The following is a 20,076-nucleotide window of genomic DNA, read 5'->3' as shown; positions in this document are numbered from 1 at the left end:
GTGTGCGGCACCGTATGGAAGGGGTTAATAAGTGAAAAGATAGGTAAGTGTGTGATGAAGTGGAAGGAGGTTTCTTAAAGTTTAATGTGAATGAAAGTCGTGTGGATCAGATTTTTGTGGTCAGACAGATATGTGAGAAAGATTTAGGAAAAGTTAAGTATGTTTTTTAAGCCTTTATGGATTTGAATAAGGCTTATGATAGGATAGACAGGAAGGCACTGTGGGAAGTATTGCAGATATATGGGATAGGAGGAAAGCTTTTAAGAAAAGTAAAGAGTTTTTACAAGAGTAGTAGAACTTGTGTTAGAATCAGAAATGAAGAGAGTGAGTGGTTTGAGGTAAAGGTGGGACTTCGTCAGGGATGGAGTGTAGATAGAGAGAGGCAAGTAAATGCCTTGGGGGATTAAAGTGTTATGAGAAATAGACATTTGGGAATGGATGCTAAGAGGAGATTGTATGAAAGAGTGATTGTGCTGACAGCATTGTATGGGGCAGAAACATGGAACATTGCCCTGGGTCAGAATCAGTGCAGCAAGGCAACATATCCACAGCAAAGCCATTTCATTTAATTGGTGACCCCTCCCCCCTCCATCCCCTCATGCAGAAAAGACAGAGAAATCCCTTCAGGCTGTATCAAAATATCATTCACACATAACCATTCCCTACCCCCCTCCATCCTGCACCCACTCCCTTCCATGCATCATAGCATCATCCATACACAACGATTCTCCACTTACCCTGTCTTCTCTCTTCCTTCCTCAACAGACATCCCTCTCTTTTTCAGCACCCCTTTTACCCCATCCATTCATCCCACCCTCTGTCAGCCCCTCATGTTCACTACATCCACCTCTGCCTTCCACACTTCTTTTACTAATCTTTCTTCACCCCATGTTCAGCAGTGGACTGCAAATAGCTGATTGATTGTCTTGAATGCTTTCCAGGTTCTGATGTAAAATTCAGCGGAAAGGATCATGATACCCAACTTCCACCACTGATTCAGAACACAGACTTCCCAAGTCTAGGGAAAGACATGTCACATCAAGATGCAGTACCTGAATCACAGGTACCTCAACATGCAGTAGGAGGAAAAGAACAGCGAAAGAAATCTAGAAATAAAAGAAGAAACAAAGGTAATAGGGAGGAGGAGTATCAGCATGACAGAGAATGGTCATAGTAAGAAATGGTGCTTAGGCATTTAGTAAATAAATGAACACCATCATGTACATTTTGTTTACATATGTATCAATAAAAACATCTGGTATGTTTAAATATGTATTTATAGAAATACATTATATGCTGACCAATGGTCACACTCTTAAGTATTTGTGTTTCAAAACCCTGTCTTAAAAGCACAAAAGTAATCTTGTATTGGAAAAATAAACATCTATTTAATTTTTTTTCTATCCTTTGCCCAACCCATAACAAAGCAGTAATAAGTAATCCAGACATATGTGACACCAAGAGCACAATAAACAGAAATGAACATGAGGGGCAGGAAAGGCAGACGCTCCTGCAGCCCGAGTCCTGGATGCAACACTTCCTGGTACAAAAAAAGGAAGGGAAGACCCCAGAGGTACAGAGCCTCATGCCGAGAACATAGGTCAATGCTGAAGTTTTGTTTTCCTTTGCTCCAGTGGAAGGAAAGCTCTGACATGGTGTAAAAGGCATGGACCAGGAGCAGCAACACCTGTAAAAGTTGGATTGTTTCTGATAGTTACTGACCTTTATATAAAAAATTTAATTCATACATTACCAAATAAATTTTTGGGCATCCTACCTTGATTGGTGTCTCATGATTTGTGAACAGGAGTGGAAATAAAGAAAAGTGTCCTACAATGCTAAGAAGAATGAAAAATCTTGCTTCCTTTATATGCTGTGTGCATAGTAGCCTGAAAATAAAACCATAAAAATTTGTAGGTGGAGATAAAAGGCAACTGAATATACCAATTAATCATATCCACATACAATGGAGAACCAAACATCTTCTCTCTGTTATATACATATACCAAAGGCTTTTTCCCCCTTACAAGGGAGGTAACCAAAAAACAAAGGTATAAAATCCCCTTGGCTCCTCTTGGATGATGGGCCATCTCTGCATCTCGTCCACTGCCCTGGGTTAAAAGCAGTGTCGCAAGACACAGCACATCCAGAGCAATGCAGCTTCATCTAATCAGCAACCCCCCCTTCTCCGTCCCATCATGCAGAAAAAGAGAAGATACGAAGAAATCCCTTCCGGCTGCATCAAAATATTATTCACATATACTCCCTCACCCTCCCATCCCCCACCCACTCCCATGCAACACAGCATCATACATACACATCCATTCTCCATTCACCCCTATCTTCTGTCTTCTCCTGTTCTTCCTCAACAGACATTCACCTCTTTCCCAATGCCTTTTTTACCCCATCCTTGGTCACAACCCCTCATGTTCACTCCTTCCACTTCTGCCTTCCACATCTCTTTTACCAATCTTTCTTCACTCATTCTTTCCATGTGTCCAAACCATCCAAACACTCTTTTATCAACCCTAACTCGCAACTCCCTTTCCACCCCCATTCTCCTCCTCACCTCCTCATTTCTCACTCTATCCAACCCTGTAACCCCTATCATACTTCTCAGACACCTCATCTCAAACTCATTCAAACTACTCATCTTTTCCTCTCTTATGTTCCATGTTTCTGCCCCATACAGTGCTGTTGATACAATCACACCTCTTAGCATCCATTCCCAAATGTCTATTTCTCATTACACTTTTTAATCCCCCAAGGCATTTACTTGCTTCTCTCAATCTACATTCTACCTCCATCTCCACTCCCTTTCCTTCCACATTCACACCCAAGTATCTATCCACTTCCTCCAGTCTCTCTCCCTTAATACTCACTTCCATTTTGCTGCAACCTTCTCCCCTTGTACATCTCATCACCTTACTTTTACCCACATTTATCTTCAATTTCCTTCTTTTGCACACCTTCCCAAACTCTGTCACTAACCTCCTTAATCCCTCCTCTGATCCTGCCACAAGTGCAGTGTCATCAGCAAACAACAACTGGCTTTTCTCCCACTTTTCTCCATTTCCTTCAACCATCTCCAATCTCCAACCCATTCCTCTTTGTTAACCTCCATTATTAAATATTGTAGTGATGCAAGGAAAGGAATAGGTGGGGGAGTGCAGGAATATGTGTGAATGATATTTTGATGCAGCCAAAAGGGATATTCCCCATCCTCTTTTTCTGCATGAAGGGTTGCCATTTGGATGAAGCAGCCTTGCTGTGGAGTTGCCATGTCTTGCTACATTGCTTCTGACCCAGGGCAGTGGGCGAGATGCAGGGATGACCTGTCATTCAGGAGGAGCAAAGAAAAGAGGGAGGGAGGTGTGGTGAATGGGAACAGAGTATGTGGGGATGAAATGGGTGGGAGTGGATTTATGCATTTGACTTTGGCTACCTCCCTTGTAAGGGGGAAAAAGCCATTGGTATATGTATGTATTAAATATTAGTTGTAGCTAAGAGGATAAATTAAAATTATCAGCAATATTAGTTTGCATACTTACCCTAGAGGAAGGACAATCAGAAGTACTGCCTTTTCATGTACATGCCAGCCAAACATAAAGGAGCCAAACCCGCACAAAACAACTGCACGTACAAATTGCCATGGGTTATGGGGACGTTGCCATAAGTGAACTAGAATAGGCTGTAAGATAAGGAAAGAGAATTATGTTGAGGACATGTTGACACAAGAGATCTTTTATGAAACAAAATCTACTATAAACCTCCTATAGAGAAAAAAATACATCAAGGTGAATACCAAACTTGTTCATATGCATTGTTTTGTAAGGGCATGCTCACTGGCTGAGCAGTTTACTGTGTTGCTACTTTAGGCACAATCGTATTCAAAAGGTTAAACCAAATCAATGTCAACCTTCCTTACATTGAGGAAGGAGCCTTTTGTCATATGTATTTAGTGAGAGTTCAAATTAATTCCTGACCATAATACACTTCAAGAGCAAAAGAGTCAAGAGCAAAATTTCATTCATCAAAATTATACCCAAATTCCTTTCCTTAACAAGAAACTTGGTACTCACCACAATAGATGCAAGGGTAGCAATAAAAGTTGCAATAGGTGGAATGGACGGAAGGACAACGTGGTCAAACTCCTGTACTAACCCTCCAGTCATAACTCCAGTTTGAACAGGTGGAAGTAGACCCAACTTGCTGCCTGGTAAAAAAAAATATATATATTACCTTACAAATTTGTAGAAAATACTGGAAACAGTAATACATACATATACCAAGGCTTTTTCCCCCTTAAAAGGGAGGTAGCCAAAAAGAAAAAGGCATAAAAACCATTCCCACCCATTCCATCCCTAAATTATATAAATACACTCCACTCCCCTCCACCCTCCCTCTTATCTTGGCACCTCCTGGATGACTGGTCATCCCTGCATCCCTGAAACGGTAATGGTGTAATAATATTAGTAACTGCAGAAGAACTGGGTGGAGTGAACCTGACAGGAAGACCAGGAATGGGGTGGATGGAGTAAAGAGGCACTGGATGCACAAGGAATGTCTCCCAAGCAAAGAAGAGAAAATGCAAAAGATAAGAGCCAATAGACAGTGGTTGTAAATGTATGAAGGAATGACATGGCCCAAAGAAATGTGTTTGGAAAGGTTTTTCAAGTGAATGAAGATGAGATCACCATCACCTGCAGAAGGGGTAAAATAGCTCCAGCTGTGAAGCCATGCATACTAGAATAATGTGTGAGCAAAGAAAACACAGGTCTGGGGTGACAGAGTATATAAGTACAAGAAATTATATACATCCCAAAGCTCTTGATTAGTAAAACATTTATGTCTGAGTTGTATGTTGTCCTTCCTCAAGAGATCATTACCAAACCTAGCACAGAGGTCTACATGCACCCCAGAGTAATACTAGAGATCCCAGGTCCAGGATCCCTCCAAGGTATCTATTTGGCACACGGACAATGTTAGGTATGTTTGACATTTGTTTTGAAACAACATCAGTTTTGCAGAACCACCACATGAAGGTACCCATTGTTGGTCCCAGGTCCCTGAATATGCAGAGAAAACAGATGAAAATCCAATGTTAAGTAAGAACACATAAAAATAAAATGGTTTTAAACACACATTACAAGGTACACATACCTGCCAGTGATAAAACTTTATCAGCAAAGTTGTATAGCGCCCAGAAATTAGGAGCCCAGTAGGCATGGCTCAATCCCCGCTTGAACGGAAATAACCTCTGAAGTACCTTGGGAAGAAGAAATAAGATATTTTCAGCCTTAGACTGCAATGGCCTTGGGTTTGGACTACAATAAAAGACTATGAACTATGAAGTAATTTGGACCTTAACCCATTCCAGAGTGACATCATTTTATAGATCTATTGTGGCTGATGTCAGGCTTTTATTCAGGTGAGGAGAATCCTTTTATTACTCAAAGATCTATCTAGGATCAATAATAGGTACCTGCTAGTGATGATCCTGCAAGATAGACATCAGAAAGAATTGATCTCTATAACAAGAGCTTTCTCCCCCATATAAGGGAGGTAGCCAAGTCAAAGGCACATAACCACTCCCACTCATTCCACTCCCCTCCACCACCCTTTCATCCCTCTCATCTTAGCTCCTCACAGATGATGGGTTATCCCTACATCCCGCCCACTGCCCTGGGTCAGAAGCAATGCAGCAAGACACAGTACATCCACAGCAAGGCCACTTAATTTAATCAGTGATATCCTCTCTCCGTCCTCTCATGCAGAAAAAGAGAAGATGGAGAGAAAGAATACATATATGATTGTATGTGTACATATGAACATATATACATACATATACCAAAAGTCCCTTTCTTTCATCCATCCTACACCCATCCATCTGTTGTCCCTTTCATCTTGGCTCCTTGTAGACAAAGGGTCATCCATGTCCCCTGCCCACAGCTTGGGTCAGAAGTAATGCAACAAGACAACAACTCCACTGCAGGGCCCAATAGCCATGCTGTGGCAGTGCTGTTTCTTGCTGCATAGCTTCTGACCAAGGCAATGGATGAGGGACACAGATGATCCTTCATCTATATATGTGATTTTCATACACCACATCTAATTGCTTCACCCTTTCATTCTGGGTACTCATGTATACATACATATACCAATGGTTTTCCCCCTTACAAGGGAGGTAGCCAAAAAACACACTCCACCCATATCCACCCCCTTCCCTCCCTCTTATCTTGGCACCTCCTGGGTACACACAACAACTAAAATCACCTGGTAGCTGCCACAAGAAGATCTAAATAATATGCCACAGAGCTGAAGGGGTTATTCAAGCTAGTTTAAATCCCTTCAGTCCAGACTTTCACCCCTTAGATGAGTAAAGACTACTGGCATTAGTTAGAAAAATGATCTGTACATTTTACCACTGGATTAGAGGGGTGAAACTTTTCACAGAGCAATATCACTTAATTACCTGTGCCAGCTGGCCTTTGAGGATAAAGGGACCAAAGGAAACTGCAAAGACAGTAATAACCACAGCACCCAGCATCACTAGTCTTGCCAAAGAGAGACTTCTCCAATTCACACTCCCATCTGGCTTTGAGGAGAAACAGAAGGACCTGAGGAGGTAGACGAAGTAGGCAGGCGCTATGTACAGGTATATGTGTTTCAGGTTGAGAAGGACAGCAAACCAAAAGCCACCTTCTATTTCACGGCCCTGTATGGTGGTAAAAAACGCTGTCCGAATCATAAAATTCATTATTGATAAGTTTATCTAGTACATCATTGTGAGCACAATCAATATTTGTTAAACTTTATCAAATATTCCACCATTCTTCACTTCATTGTGTAATGGTGAAAATATACAGAATGCATAAGCTTGATGCTATCATTACCTGCAATATACGGGCCATGGAGAGGAACATAATGCCATATAAAAATCCATTATATTGGAAATGAATGTGGTCCACTATGAAAAGACCAGCATTGGCAAAGAGTATTGCAAAAAGTGGAGAGATAATGTTTGAATGCTTCCCTTGACACCTTTCCACTTCATGGACACATCTGTTTAAAATATATGCTGAGGTTTTTACAATTTATCACAATATGAGTTATTGTAATACCAAAATTTTATCTCCATATAATATATCAAAATGCAGCTATGTATATATGGTTTGAATACACAAATATAAATTGTATATCTAAAATGTTTATATACTTACTCTTTGACAGCATAAGCATAAACCAAATCTGTAATTATGACTGATAATCTCTGGAAAGTAACAGTCATCTCTGACGCATAATTCAAGTTGCTTAGACGAAGCATTTCAGGATCAAAGTAAAATGCAATCTGGAATAAAAACATACATAATAAGAAAATACGTATACCAAATGTAGATATATTCTATGATTCCATGTAAAACTTCCTATTAGCCATATCACATTTACTGAGAACAAAAACATCATAAAATTGTATGAATTGCCAAAAATAACATATATCCAAAAATTCAAGAAACAGAGGTTTTATTAATTTGTCCATGTTAATTGCAGAACCTTCTATATTCTTTATGTATATTGATCAAAGATTAATGGTACATTACTTACTTTGGCAAGGCACCATTCAAACCAAGCAAACAGAGGAGGATAATCTAAGGTCCATTCTGAGGTGGTATCAACGTACCACTTGTCAAGTGGCAAACTGTGAGTAATGGCAAGCCAGTTTCGATGCACTTCAAAATCAGTTGAATGGCTGTAAACAAATAATCAAGTATTAAAGAATGTGATGTGATATGGTTTAACGTCACACACTCCCCCCTATCAGGAGGCTAGGACGGTACCCCTCACAGAGGGCTTTGTAGCGTGGAATTTAATGAACCATGTCCTTGGTTCAACTTCGCTGGTGGCAGGATTCGAACCGCCCTCGCCTCAACCTTCGCTGCAACTAACGGCGCCCTAACCCGCTCAAGCAGTAAATTAATGAGCCTCTTTCACATCCATCCCTAACAATTATTTGCTGGTGCTTATCACTGGTCTCAAGCCCTGTTCCCTTCTTTTGTGCCTCATATTGCCCTCTGTGGTTTTCCCTTCACCCTTTGCACACCTCTCAGCAAGTATTATCCTCATAATGTAAAATTAGAGGGATCAATTATGGGTACCTGTATGTGGTGGTCCTGTAAGTTGGACAGGAGCTGCCCATTTTCAAAACCCATCAACCACCTCAGGGTAGCAGAACCTATCAACCACCTCAGGGAAGCAAAAAAACCAGGTTTAGCAGATATGAAAGTAGAAATGAGGGAAGTACTCAATTTCCTGGGATCATTGAATGTGACAAAAGCTTCAGGACCTGACGGGAACTCAAACTGGATACTTATTACACGTTCATTGAAAGAAGGCATTGTGCCGCTTGATTGGAGAAAGGCAAATGTGGTGCCAATTCACAAAGGTGAAAACAAGGAAACACCACTAAATTATAGGCCAGTATCACTAACCAGCACAATAGTAAAATTATGTGAAAGGATTGTGAAGGATCAATGAACTAAATATCTTGAAAAGATGAACATTCTAACACACAGTCAGTTTGGCTTCAGATCTGGAAGGTCATGTGTTCTGAACCTTTCAAGCTTTTACTCGAGAGTGATTGATGTGCTGCAAAAGAGAGAGGGATGGGTGGACTGCTTGTACCTGACCTAGAGAAGGCATTTGATAAAGTAACTCACAGTTGACTTATGTGGAAATTGGAGCATGCTGGAGGACTGAGAGGAAAACTACTAGGATGGATTAAAGACTTTTTGAAGGAAACACATGAGGACAATAGTAAAGGACAAGATGTCAAGCTGGAGAGCAGTAACGAGTGTAGTTCCACAAGATTCAGTGCTTGCAGCAATAATGTTTCTTTGTACCAGGGTGACCAATGAAACCAAATCAACAATGTAAAATACTGTATTAATCACAATGTGACAAAGCACTACAAAAACAAGCGTGCGGTCGCTTTGTAAGCAGAACAAGACTGACTTCGATGCCAAGACACGCCAACGAGCTCAGACTTGGCGGGATAAACATACACACTTAAAAGAACACCTCGTTCTCACAATAATATATTAAATATATAATAAATAAATAAATAATATTGCAAATATGTATGTACAACACACAAGGAATATTATGTCACCATTACATCTTGTCTATGTTAATGACATGATGGAAGGAACAACAAGCTATGCCAAGATGTTTGCAGATGATACAAAAATCATGAGAAGAGTGAAAGATGAGAAGGAAGATATTGCAAAAAGATCTAGACACTATTTTTTGCATGGAGCCAAGAATGGGAAATGAAGTTCAATACCAAAAAATTCAAAGTACTGGAAATGGGCAATAGTGGCAAAGGGCCATCCTTAAATTATTCCTTGGAAAGAGATCCCATTACAAAAGCAAAAGATGAGAAAGACTTGGGAGTGTTGATAAAAAAATAACCTGTCACTTGACCGACATATCAGCAGAATTGTACATACATACATATACCAAGGCTTCTTCCCCCTTACAAGGGAGGTAGCCAAAAAGGAAAAGGCATAAAAATCATTCCCACCCATTTCATCCCTGAATACACTCCACACCCCTCCACCCTCCCTCTTATCTTAGCACCTCCTAGATGACGGGTCATCCCTGCACCTTGTCCACTGCCCTGGGTCAGAAGCAGTGTCGCAAGACACAGCACATCCACAGCAAGGCCACTTCATTAAATCGGCGACCCCCCCTCTCCATCCCCCTATGCATAAAAGAGAAGACGGGGAGAAATCCCTTCGGGCTGCGTCAAAATTTGCTCACACATACTACCTCACCCCCCCATCCCCTGCCCATTCCACCTCATGCATCACATCATCATCCATATACAATCATTCTCCATTCACCCCTGTCTTCTGTCCTCTCCCGTCCTTCCTCAACAGACATTCCCCTCTTCCCCAAAGCCCCCTTCACCCCATCCATCCACCTCATCCTAGGACGTCTCTTCATGTTCACTCCCTCCACATCTGCCTTCCATACCTCTTTTACTAGTCTTTCTTCACTCATTCTTTCCATGTGTCCAAACCATCCCAATACTCTTTCATCAACCCTATCTCTTAACTCATTTTGCACAGACGAGCCATCTTACATCTCACCCTGACGACCGACGCACCATTCGACGTAAGAAAGACTTTCCCACAGACTCAGACTATACACCCTTCATAGACAGTCAGACAAAACTCATATTGCATAGTCTCAAGCACTCATCTGACTGTGGCCCTGATAACATAAGTACAACATACACCTAAAAACACATTGGACCACAAGGTATTTACAACGCACTCACAAACATTGCAAACTACAGCTATTCACACATTGGACACAATACCCGACATCTGGAAGCATGGTAAAAATAATCACCATTCCAAAACCGAAAACAAAGACCCAACAATCCCAACATCGCTTTACCGCCCAATCACACTTCTCCGGAATGCACCCCCTCTAAAGTCATTGAACGCCTAATAGAAACTTAAACTTGTCACACCATATATTCCCCTTGCTGACTCACAACACGGTTTTAGGCCACTACACTCCACAAACACTCTTCTGACAAAACCTCACACAAAGAATTTTAGATGGCATCAATTCAGATAGGCCCCACCACAGAACACTTCTTATAAGCATTGGACATTAGTTAAAGCTTCTTGATGCTATCCCCCGCCACAACCTAACAAATAAAAAATATAACACAGACATGCACAATAAACACCAAAAGATGGCTGGCCAAACTATCTGGCAGGCAGGAATGCTCATGTGTCATATAATGTGCCAATCATGCACATCAGAAACATAAGAACGGAGTACCACAGGGCTCGAAGTTCTATCCCCACATTATTTAATCTATACATGCATGGAAAACTTACCACGCCAGACACCTCAGATAATACAAATCTCTTCCTACGCAGACGACATAACAGCATCACATGCAACACATCGTAACATCAGACAAAGCTGCAGAAATAATCCAGCCTTACCTTGACACACTCAACACATGGTTCTAAGGAGTGCACAAACAGACTCAAAATAGCTCCAACCAAATCTACAGCAACACTTCTCACTCAAAGAAGGACAAGAAGAACACAAATACATACCTCATCTCTACATCAACAACACTCTAATACCACACACAAAACACACCGAAAATTCTTGATGTAACATACGATACATCCATGTCTTTCAAACAACACCTCACAAACATAAAAAACAAATGCACACCTAGACTTAACACTTAAGTCAATCACTGGAACAAACATTTGGACAAAACAAAGAAAACTAATTATAACAATATACAAACTAATGCATTCGCTCAGTGATGAATTATGCGAGTCCTGCATGGGCTCCTAATCTCAGTGAGACACACCACAACACCCTTCAAATCATACAAAACAAAGCCCTAAAAACAATTACAGGCTGGCACAAATACATCACCTACTAACCATTTACACCATAGAAACAAAAGTCCTCCAAAGTCAAGGACCACCTCGACATGAGAGTGCACACAAACACTTGCTGCAGCCACCACAAACACATCACACCCGCTACACTACATAGCAGAACACCCACACACACCAAGAAACATTAAAACTACACCAAAGACCTAAATTATGGACACTGGACAGAAATTCTTCACTTCCTCCACAACCACCAAAGTGTACCATAATGAGCTCCGGAAAAACATATTCATAATCATATCAGGAAAACCGCTCCATAACACACTGGAACCAAAGACAACACACTGCTGCATGCCAGACCCCCTGATATCCACCCTTCTGAATCTTCTCTCCCACGTAGGGACAGAGTCCACTTGGCCAGACTGCGATGCGGTCACCACCAGCACTTCTAAGCTACCAGAAGAGGCTGGACGACCGTGTTTGTGAAACTGCTGCACAGGATGTAACACTTCACCCCATACCATACAACACATAATGGAAGACTGCATTAATACACAATGGCATGCACTTGCAAACAACACAACATACACTCTATAAAGGATTTGTGGGAAAACCCAGAATCATGAGAGCACCAGAGGTACTGTGAGCCTTCCTTGGGGAACGGGACTGCTCGGACAGAAAATAAAAACAGTCTAGGGAACGACAACAACAACAACCCCCTTTCCACCTCTGTTCTCCTCCTCACCTCCTCATTTCTCACTCTATCCAGCCTAGTAGCCCCCATCATACTTCTCAGACACCTCATCTCAAACACATTCAAACTCCTTCTCTCTTCCTCTCTTATGTTCCATGTTTCTGCCCCATACAGTGCTGTTGGCACAATCACTCCTTCATATAGTCTCCTCTTAGCATCCATTCCCAAATGTCTATTCATTACACTTTTTAATCCACCAAGGCATTTACTCGCTTCTCTCAATCTACATTCTACCTCCATCTTCACTCCACCTTTTCCTGCCACATTTGCACTCAAGTATCTAAAACTATCCACTTCTTCCAGTCGCTCTCCCTTAATGCTCACTTCCAGACTACTGCCACTTTCACCCCTTGTACATCTCATCACCTTACTTTTACCCACATTTATCTTCAGCTTTCTTTTATCACACACTCTCCCAAACTCTGTCACCAACTTCCTCAATCCCTCCTCCAATCCTGCCACAAGCGCAATTTTGTCCGCAAACAACAGCTGGCTCACCTCCCACTTTTCTCCATTTTCTTTAACCATCTCCAATCCCTGACCCACCACCCTTGCATTCACCTCTCGCACCACCCCATCCATGTATAAGTTGAACAGCCAGGGCGACATAACGCATCCTTGACGAAGTCCCACCTTTACCTCAAACCACTCACTCTCTCCATTTCTAATCCTGACACAAGCTCTACTACTCTCACAAAAACTCTTGACAGCTCCTAGAAGCTTTCCTCCTATCCCGTATATCCGCAAAACCTCCCACAGTGCCTTTCTGTCTACCCTGTCGTAAGCCTTTTCCAGGTCCATAAAGGCCCAAAAAACATCCTTCCCATTTCCTATAGCTTTCTCACATATCTGTCTTACCACAAAAATCTGATCTACACAACCTCTACCCATCCTAAATCCACACTGTTCCTCACCAATTACTCCTTCTGTTCCTCTCCTGATCCTCTCAATCATGATCCTCCCATAAGCCTTACCAACTACACTTAACAAGCTAATCCCTCTGAAACTACTACATTCACACTTGTCCCCTTTTCCCTTGTAAAGTGGAACTATACAGGCACTCCTCCAGTCCTCCAGCACTCTACCCTCTCTCCAGCAAACATTAAATAACCTCACCAGCCAGTCCACCATCACTGTACCTCCTTTTTTTAGACATTCTGCATGGCATCCATCCAGACCAGGTGCCTTACCTGCTTTCATCATCTTAACAACTGCCTTCACTTCATCCTTCCTTATTTCTCCTCCATTTTCCTCACTCATCACGGTCATTTTCTTAGCATTTCCCACAGCAGCTATCTTTCCCTCTCTATCCTCCTTCACATTTAGCAACTCCCTAAAATATTCTGCCCATCTTCCCCTTACTGCCTTCTCTTCCATTATCATCTCTCCATCTGCACCTTTTACCTTTTCTTCTCTACTTGATTCGCCTCCTCTTCCTCTCTTAATTTCTTTTCAAAACATCTTTTTATTACTTTCAAAATTTTCTGTCATTCTCTTACCCCATTTCACATCTGCTCTCCTCTTTGCCTCCTTTACCTTTTGCTTTACTTCTCTTTTCTTTTCTTTGTACCTCTCATATGACTCCCTCGTCCTATTTTGTAACCAATCTGTGAAAGCTCGCTTCTTCTCTTCTACAACCTTCTTTGTTTCCTCATCCCACCATTCACTACCCTTCCTTCTATTTCCTCCTGTCAGAATTGTGGGAGAGACATATGGACTACTGCAGATGATTAAAGTGGCATTCCATCATATGGATGAAGAGATGATGAAAAGTATGGTCCCCACACAGAGTGAAGAATATAAGCAAGATTGAGATAATACAAAGGGCAGCAACCAAACTGGTCCCCAACCTGGCAGATAAATCATATGAGGAAAGACTATAAGCACTGGGTCTACCAACTTTGAAAGATCAAAAAGAAAGAGGTGACATGATTACAATACTCAGGTCACTAAAGGAGACAGATTGCATTGATAGAAGAGATCTGATTAAAGATGGGAGGGCCTTAAGAGGTTACGGAAGTAAATTAAGACAGACCACACATCAAAAGGATGTGAAGAAATACAGTTTTCCATATAGATGTATAAATATGTGGAATAGCTTAGAAAGTGATATAGCCCAAGCTCAAACAATACATGAGTTTAAATCTAAATACGTTAAATGTAAATCAAAGATATAGATTAAGTTGGAACAATACATGAATTTAAGTCCAGGTATGTTAGAAAATTAGAGAATAGGAGACAGAACCTAATGAGCATTGCTCCTTTCCTGTATGGTACAATTAGGTAAATACTTCCATCAAGAGGCACAGCCCTGAGTTGCTGACACTCAGTCTTCACACCAGACCAGGCCCACGATCTTTCTCTATTAACTTCAACTGCTCTCCTCTTACTACCACTTTCAGCCAGTGACACAGTCCCACACTGATATAATACCGACAGCATTACAATGTTTCTTCCCAGAGAGATCTGAGGGAGGCTCCAAGGACCATTGCCAACAACTGCAGGCCTACAGGTTTTCCATTTAGTGAAACCTATGGCAACAAATGATTGTAAAATTAGATTAGGTTAGGTATTGCCAAATAATAGCGGAAAAAACAGAATCACGCAAACATGAATATTTAACATGAAACTTAATTTGTCCAATAGTTCCTAACCTAACCTATCTAACTTAACCTAAAATAATCATTCCATAGTTTTTTTTCAAATACAGAAAAGAAAAAATTGAAGTTTACATATAACATAATACTGGAATAGAACCATGATACTAGCTTGGCTTCCTTCACTTTTCTAACGTCACTCCTTCATGTTACCCCCCTCTACATAAATAGGAATTGAGGCATCATTTCATCAAAATAGTCCCTACCTATGGCATATAACCATATTGGGTGTAAAACATGTGCAAAAAAATTAATAATGATAATCTACATACGACTAGGACCCTAGGCCTAGTATAAATTGCACCATGACATTTGTCAAATGCACCATGGCATTTGTCAAATTTTGAAATTTGCACGGTGACCATCATACTACCATGGCATTTGTCAAATTTGTTTTAATGAATTGCACGATGGCATTTGTCAAATTTGTTCAAATGATTTGAACACCACACGTTATATAACATTTTACGTGAATCGAAAATACGACTAAATTTTACTTACTATGCAGGTATTAAAAGAAGCTTAACACATGATAACCCGGCGACTACTTTCCAAAACATATTGCCGTTTTGAAATTACAATTATGCATCACCGTGATAGTTTTCTTCTAGTTTTACTTTTATACTTGGAACAGTTTTCATTTAGTTATCATGCATTGGAAACACATGATATTCCTATGCTTTCATAATTATATACACAGGTGAAATCCTATTTATCTCTGTTTTTACATTTACCCATAAAACACTGCATTTATTTGATTCCTAAGATAGTAATTTTTGACATTTCGAGAGATTCGGACTGTTTGTTTACGTAGCATAGTGCGCATAGCATGCGAACTTTGTCTCTCAGGATTGCCAACAGTATTTGGGACTTCCTGGACTTCTTATAATATCCTATGCACGTATATATATATGACACACATACATATACATGCATGTATGTAGGCATACACATATAGCTGGAGAAAAAGAGACGGGAATATGAAAATAGTTTTTTTATGTGGTGCAATTAGGTAAATATGAAATGTGTATATATGTATACATCTGTATACATATATCGTATTATATATATATATATATATATATATATATATATATATATACATATATATATATATATATATATATATTATATATATATGTATATATATATATATACACATATATACCTGCACACACGCACATTATATATATATATATATATATTATATATATATATATATATATGTGTATATATATATGTGTATATATATATATATATGTATATAATATATATATGTATATATATATACATATATATATGTATATATATTTGTATATATATATATACATATACATACATATATTTATATATATATATATATATATATATATATACATATATCGTATTATATATACATATATGTATATATATATATATATGTATGTATATATATATATATACATATATATACATATATATGCTAATAAGAACACGGGTACGTGTGTTCACTTATGCAAAGTAGACCACTTGGAAAAAGAAACTAACGAAGCAGAGCGCTTTCGTATATTACATCTTCAGTGCAACAAGTACATAGTGATAGGAATACATATATATATATATATACATACATACATACATATATTTGTATATATATGTATATATACATATATGATATATATATGTATATATATGTATAATATATACATATATATATGTTCGTAAAGAGCTGGAGTCCAGGAGCCATGATATCGGAATTTTTTTTTACCCTGAGGACGAACCCTGGACAGGGTTCGAAACGTCGGTAATAAATTCTGTTACTCTGAGTCCAGTGTTTCGAAATTTTTCCGATATATATATATATATACATATATATATATATGTGTGTGTGTGTGTGTGTGTGTGTGTGTGTGTGTGTGTGTGTGTGTGTGTGTGTGTGTGTGTGTGTGTGTGTGTGTGTGTGTGTGTGTGTGTGTGTGTGTGTGTGTGTGTGTGTGTGTGTGTGTATTTACCTACCTAGTTGTATTTTGCGGGAAGGGGTGTCCCGCGTTTGTATCTCGCATTGTCTAGTTTGCTTTCAAACTCATGAATGTTTTTTGCGCACACTATTTCCTTGTCCAGTTTGTTCCAAGTGACCACTACTCTATGTGGAAAACTGTTTTTCTTCAGTTCTCTTCTATAGCTATGTTTTTTTATTATATTTCCATGCCCTCCTGTGCTTCTCTTGTCCCAGTTTAGTAAGTCCTCTCTATCAAATATCTCTGTGCCTTTCATGATTCTGTAAATGGTCAGTAGGTCACCTCTCTCTCTTCTTTGCTTCAGCGTCGGTAACTCCAGTTTAGCCAATCTCTCCTCATATGATAAGTTTGCAAGTGCAGGTGCCATTTTTGTTGCTGCTCTCTGGATTCTTTCTATTTTCTTTATATTCTTTTTGGTACTAGGTGACCGCAACGTCGCCGCATATTCTGGTCTAGGTCTTATCAATGTAACCAATATTTTTTTTATCATGTCTTCGTCCAAGTATGCAAATGCCACTTTTATTGATCTTAGCAAGTTGTATGCTTCCCCGACAATTTTGTTAATCTGTTTGTCATAGGACAAGTCGTTTGTGATAATTACCCCCAAATCTTTTTCGGATCATTCCTTCTTTACCTCCTTGGTTCCAATTGTATATTTTCCTGATATTCTGTTTTTGTTTTTTCCAAACTCCATCATGCTACACTTCGTAGTATTAAAGTCCACTTGCCATTTCTGACTCCAGTTCCATACCTTATTCAGGTATTCCTGCAGTGCTTCACAGTCCTTATCAGTCTTTACTTTCCTTAACAGTTTGGCGTCGTCTGTAAAGAAGCTCATGTAACATTTCACATCCTCATCCATGTCATTCACATAAATAGCAAACATTATTGGTGCCAATACAGATCCTTGCGGTACTCCACTGATCACCTCTTTTCAATCTGAATATTTTTCTCTGAGCACTACTCTCATCTTTCTACCAATCAGGAAGTCCTCTATCCATTTTAGTAGGTTCCCTTGTAGTGTGTGTGTGTGTGTGTGTGTGTGTGTGTGTGTGTGTGTGTGTGTGTGTGTGTGTGTGTGTGTGTGTGTGTGTGTGTGTGTGTGTGTGTGTGTGTGTGTGATTCACCATGGTCTTGGATCACGTGTTGGACTCGTGATCGACAGTTATTGACCTGCAGATGAGAGCTCGTATGACCGATCTAAGGGTAATACTGTGACCTTACATGAACACACACACCCAACCCCCAGCCCACGAGAGCTGGAGTAACACCCCGCAGCGAAGCGATACTGAAATTATTTCAGCCCTGGGCGGGAGTCGAACCCGGACCGCCGTAGTAGCAGGCGAGAACTTCAACCACAGCGCCACGAGGTGTGTGTGTGTCCGTGTAGTCTTTGGATCACGTGCTGGACTCGTGATCGACTTAAGAAGGAAATAGGCAAGAATTGATTTACTAATAGGGTGGTCGACGAATGGAATAGACTTAGTAACCATGTAGCAAGCGCTGAAACTATCAGTTGTTTTAAAAAACTATTAGACAACCTTATGGATGGGGATGACAGGTGGTGATAGATACGGAACTACCTAGTGTAGGTCTTACGGTCTCTTGCAGTCTCCTTCATTCTTATGTTATCTTCTTATGTTCTATTTCCCTCCCGGAAGAGAGCTCAGAGCTCGTATGATCGATCTATGAGTAATGCTGTGAGCTTACACGCACACACACGCTCAACTCCCCGCCCACGAGAGTTGGAGTAACGACTCGAAACGCAGCGATACTGAAATTATTTCAGCCCTGGGCAGGATTCGAACCCGGCCCGCCGTAGTTACAGTCAGGGACTCTACCAACCGCGCCACCGTGTGTAAGAGGTGTGTGCGTGTCATTCACAATCGTCTTGGATCACGTGGTGGACTCGTGATCGACAGCTATCTCGCTCTTGGAAGAGAGCTCAGAGCTCATAGGACCGATCTATGGGGAATGCTGTGACCTTACAAGCACGCACACACCCAACTCCCCGCCCACGAGGGTTGGAGTAACGACTGTGTGTGTGTGTGTGTGTGTGTGTGTGTGTGTGTGTGTGTGTGTGTGTGTGTGTGTGTGTGTGTGTGTGTGTGTGTGTGTGTGTGTGATTCACCTTTGTCTTGGATTACGTGTTGGACTCGTGATTGACAGCTGTTTCCCTCCCGGATGAGAGCTCAGAGCTCATACTAGGGGAGATCAGAAAGTAATGACAGTCGGACTCGTAGCTGAGAGACTATAAGTGTTGGGGGGGCGGGGAGCAAGGGGCAGCAAGTGTTGCCTGTTGTTACATGTTTGAGCTTGTCGCTGTTTGTCTAGCTTACATTTTATCGTTGCGCTGTGCGATTGCGTCATTGTTGGTTTGCCTCTCTAACCGGAAACATGGATTTTTCGAAAGAAGGCTGCAGATTCTACACCTTCACAAGGTGGAAACTCGGGAAAAAAGCAACGGAGATCAGAGAGGAATTGTTGCAAGTTTTTCCCGGGTCTACTCCATCACTGGAAACTGTTTCCCGCTGGATTCGAGCTTTCGCAGCCGGAAAATTGCAGCTAGAAGATGATCATCGTCCTGGCCGCCCTCGGACATCCGTGACCGAAGCAACGACGGTCCGTGCGCGGGCCATCATTGACGAAGATCCAACTGTTACTCTTCGATTCTTATCCTTGGAGCTCGGTGTCAGTTATGGGAGCGCACATGACATCGTGCATGAACACTTAGGGCCGAGGAAGAAGTGTGCTCGATGGATACCTCATTTGCTTACGGAAGAGCAGAAGAGCGAACGGGTGCGGATTTGTCGTCTATGGCTGGCTGAATTCGAGCCAAATGGTCCGAAACGGTTCTCAGATGTAGCTACCGGAGATGAGTGTTGGATTTCTTTCTTCACCACCAGAGACAAGCAGTCTAACATGGTGTGGTTGAGTGATGAAGAACCTCGACCTCAGATTCTGAAGGAAGGATTTCGCAGCAGGAAGCGCCTTTTCACTATCTTCTTCAATTCACAAGGACCAATGTGTGTGGATGTAATGCCTCAACAGTGTTCTATCACAGCCCAGTACTACACCGATCACGTCCTTCCTCGAGTCCTGGAATATCAGGCCAAGACTGCACCAACCCGTCGCCGATCGCGCCTTTTGCTGCACCATGACAATGCTGCCCCCCACAAAGCTCGCCTCACTGTGCAGTTCCTGGAGCAGCAGGGGAT

At 40.9% G+C, this 20,076-nt stretch overlaps 2 protein-coding genes across 5 annotated transcripts in view; one reads left to right on the top strand and one right to left on the bottom strand.

Moving 5' to 3' along the window:
- Positions 1-1,393, top strand: part of obe (activating signal cointegrator 1 complex subunit obelus) — a 64,525-nt gene extending 63,132 nt beyond the window's left edge. For all 3 annotated transcript variants that reach the window (XM_076183746.1, XM_076183747.1, XM_076183749.1), the window contains exon 46: positions 942-1,393. In XM_076183746.1, the coding sequence (XP_076039861.1) occupies positions 942-1,174 (233 nt within the window). In that variant the 3' untranslated portion in view covers positions 1,175-1,393. The remainder of the gene's footprint in view (positions 1-941) is intronic.
- xit (ALG6/ALG8 family glucosyltransferase xit) lies at positions 1,260-15,684 on the bottom strand. 2 transcript variants are annotated; one of them, XM_076183750.1, is made up of 10 exons: positions 15,363-15,684; positions 7,606-7,750; positions 7,224-7,351; positions 6,897-7,065; positions 6,476-6,718; positions 5,164-5,269; positions 4,083-4,216; positions 3,552-3,691; positions 1,778-1,889; positions 1,260-1,687 (listed from the first exon to the last, which is right to left on the bottom strand). In XM_076183750.1, the coding sequence occupies exons 1-10, from the start codon at positions 15,419-15,421 to the stop codon at positions 1,385-1,387; spliced, it is 1,539 nt and encodes a 512-aa protein (XP_076039865.1). In that variant the 5' UTR covers positions 15,422-15,684; the 3' UTR covers positions 1,260-1,384. The 2 variants fall into 2 exon arrangements, with proteins under 2 accessions (XP_076039865.1, XP_076039866.1); XM_076183751.1 differs by lacking the exon at positions 15,363-15,684 and adding an exon at positions 8,157-8,212.
- Positions 15,685-20,076: the final 4,392 nt, after the last annotated feature.

Source organism: Oratosquilla oratoria, chromosome 4 (genome assembly GCF_046742065.1).
Source record: "Oratosquilla oratoria isolate Oo_2021 chromosome 4, ASM4674206v1, whole genome shotgun sequence".
Lineage (NCBI taxonomy): Eukaryota > Metazoa > Arthropoda > Malacostraca > Stomatopoda > Squillidae > Oratosquilla > Oratosquilla oratoria.
The sequence above is the reverse complement of the archived record's forward strand: the minus strand, read 5'-3'. Positions and strand labels throughout refer to the sequence as shown.

Bases quoted from the DNA above. Each gene is read 5' to 3' on its own strand.
- xit (XM_076183750.1), bottom strand. From the start codon at position 15,421: ATGTTTTGGAAAGTAGTCGCCGGGTTATCATGTGTTAAGCTTCTTTTA. The intron at 7,066-7,223 runs GTAAGTATATAA...TATTTTAAACAG, and splicing joins TATGCTTATGCTGTCAAAGA to ATGTGTCCATGAAGTGGAAA. The intron at 5,270-6,475 runs GTAATTAAGTGA...CTTCTTCCCAAG, and splicing joins TCAAAGGCCAGCTGGCACAG to GTACTTCAGAGGTTATTTCC.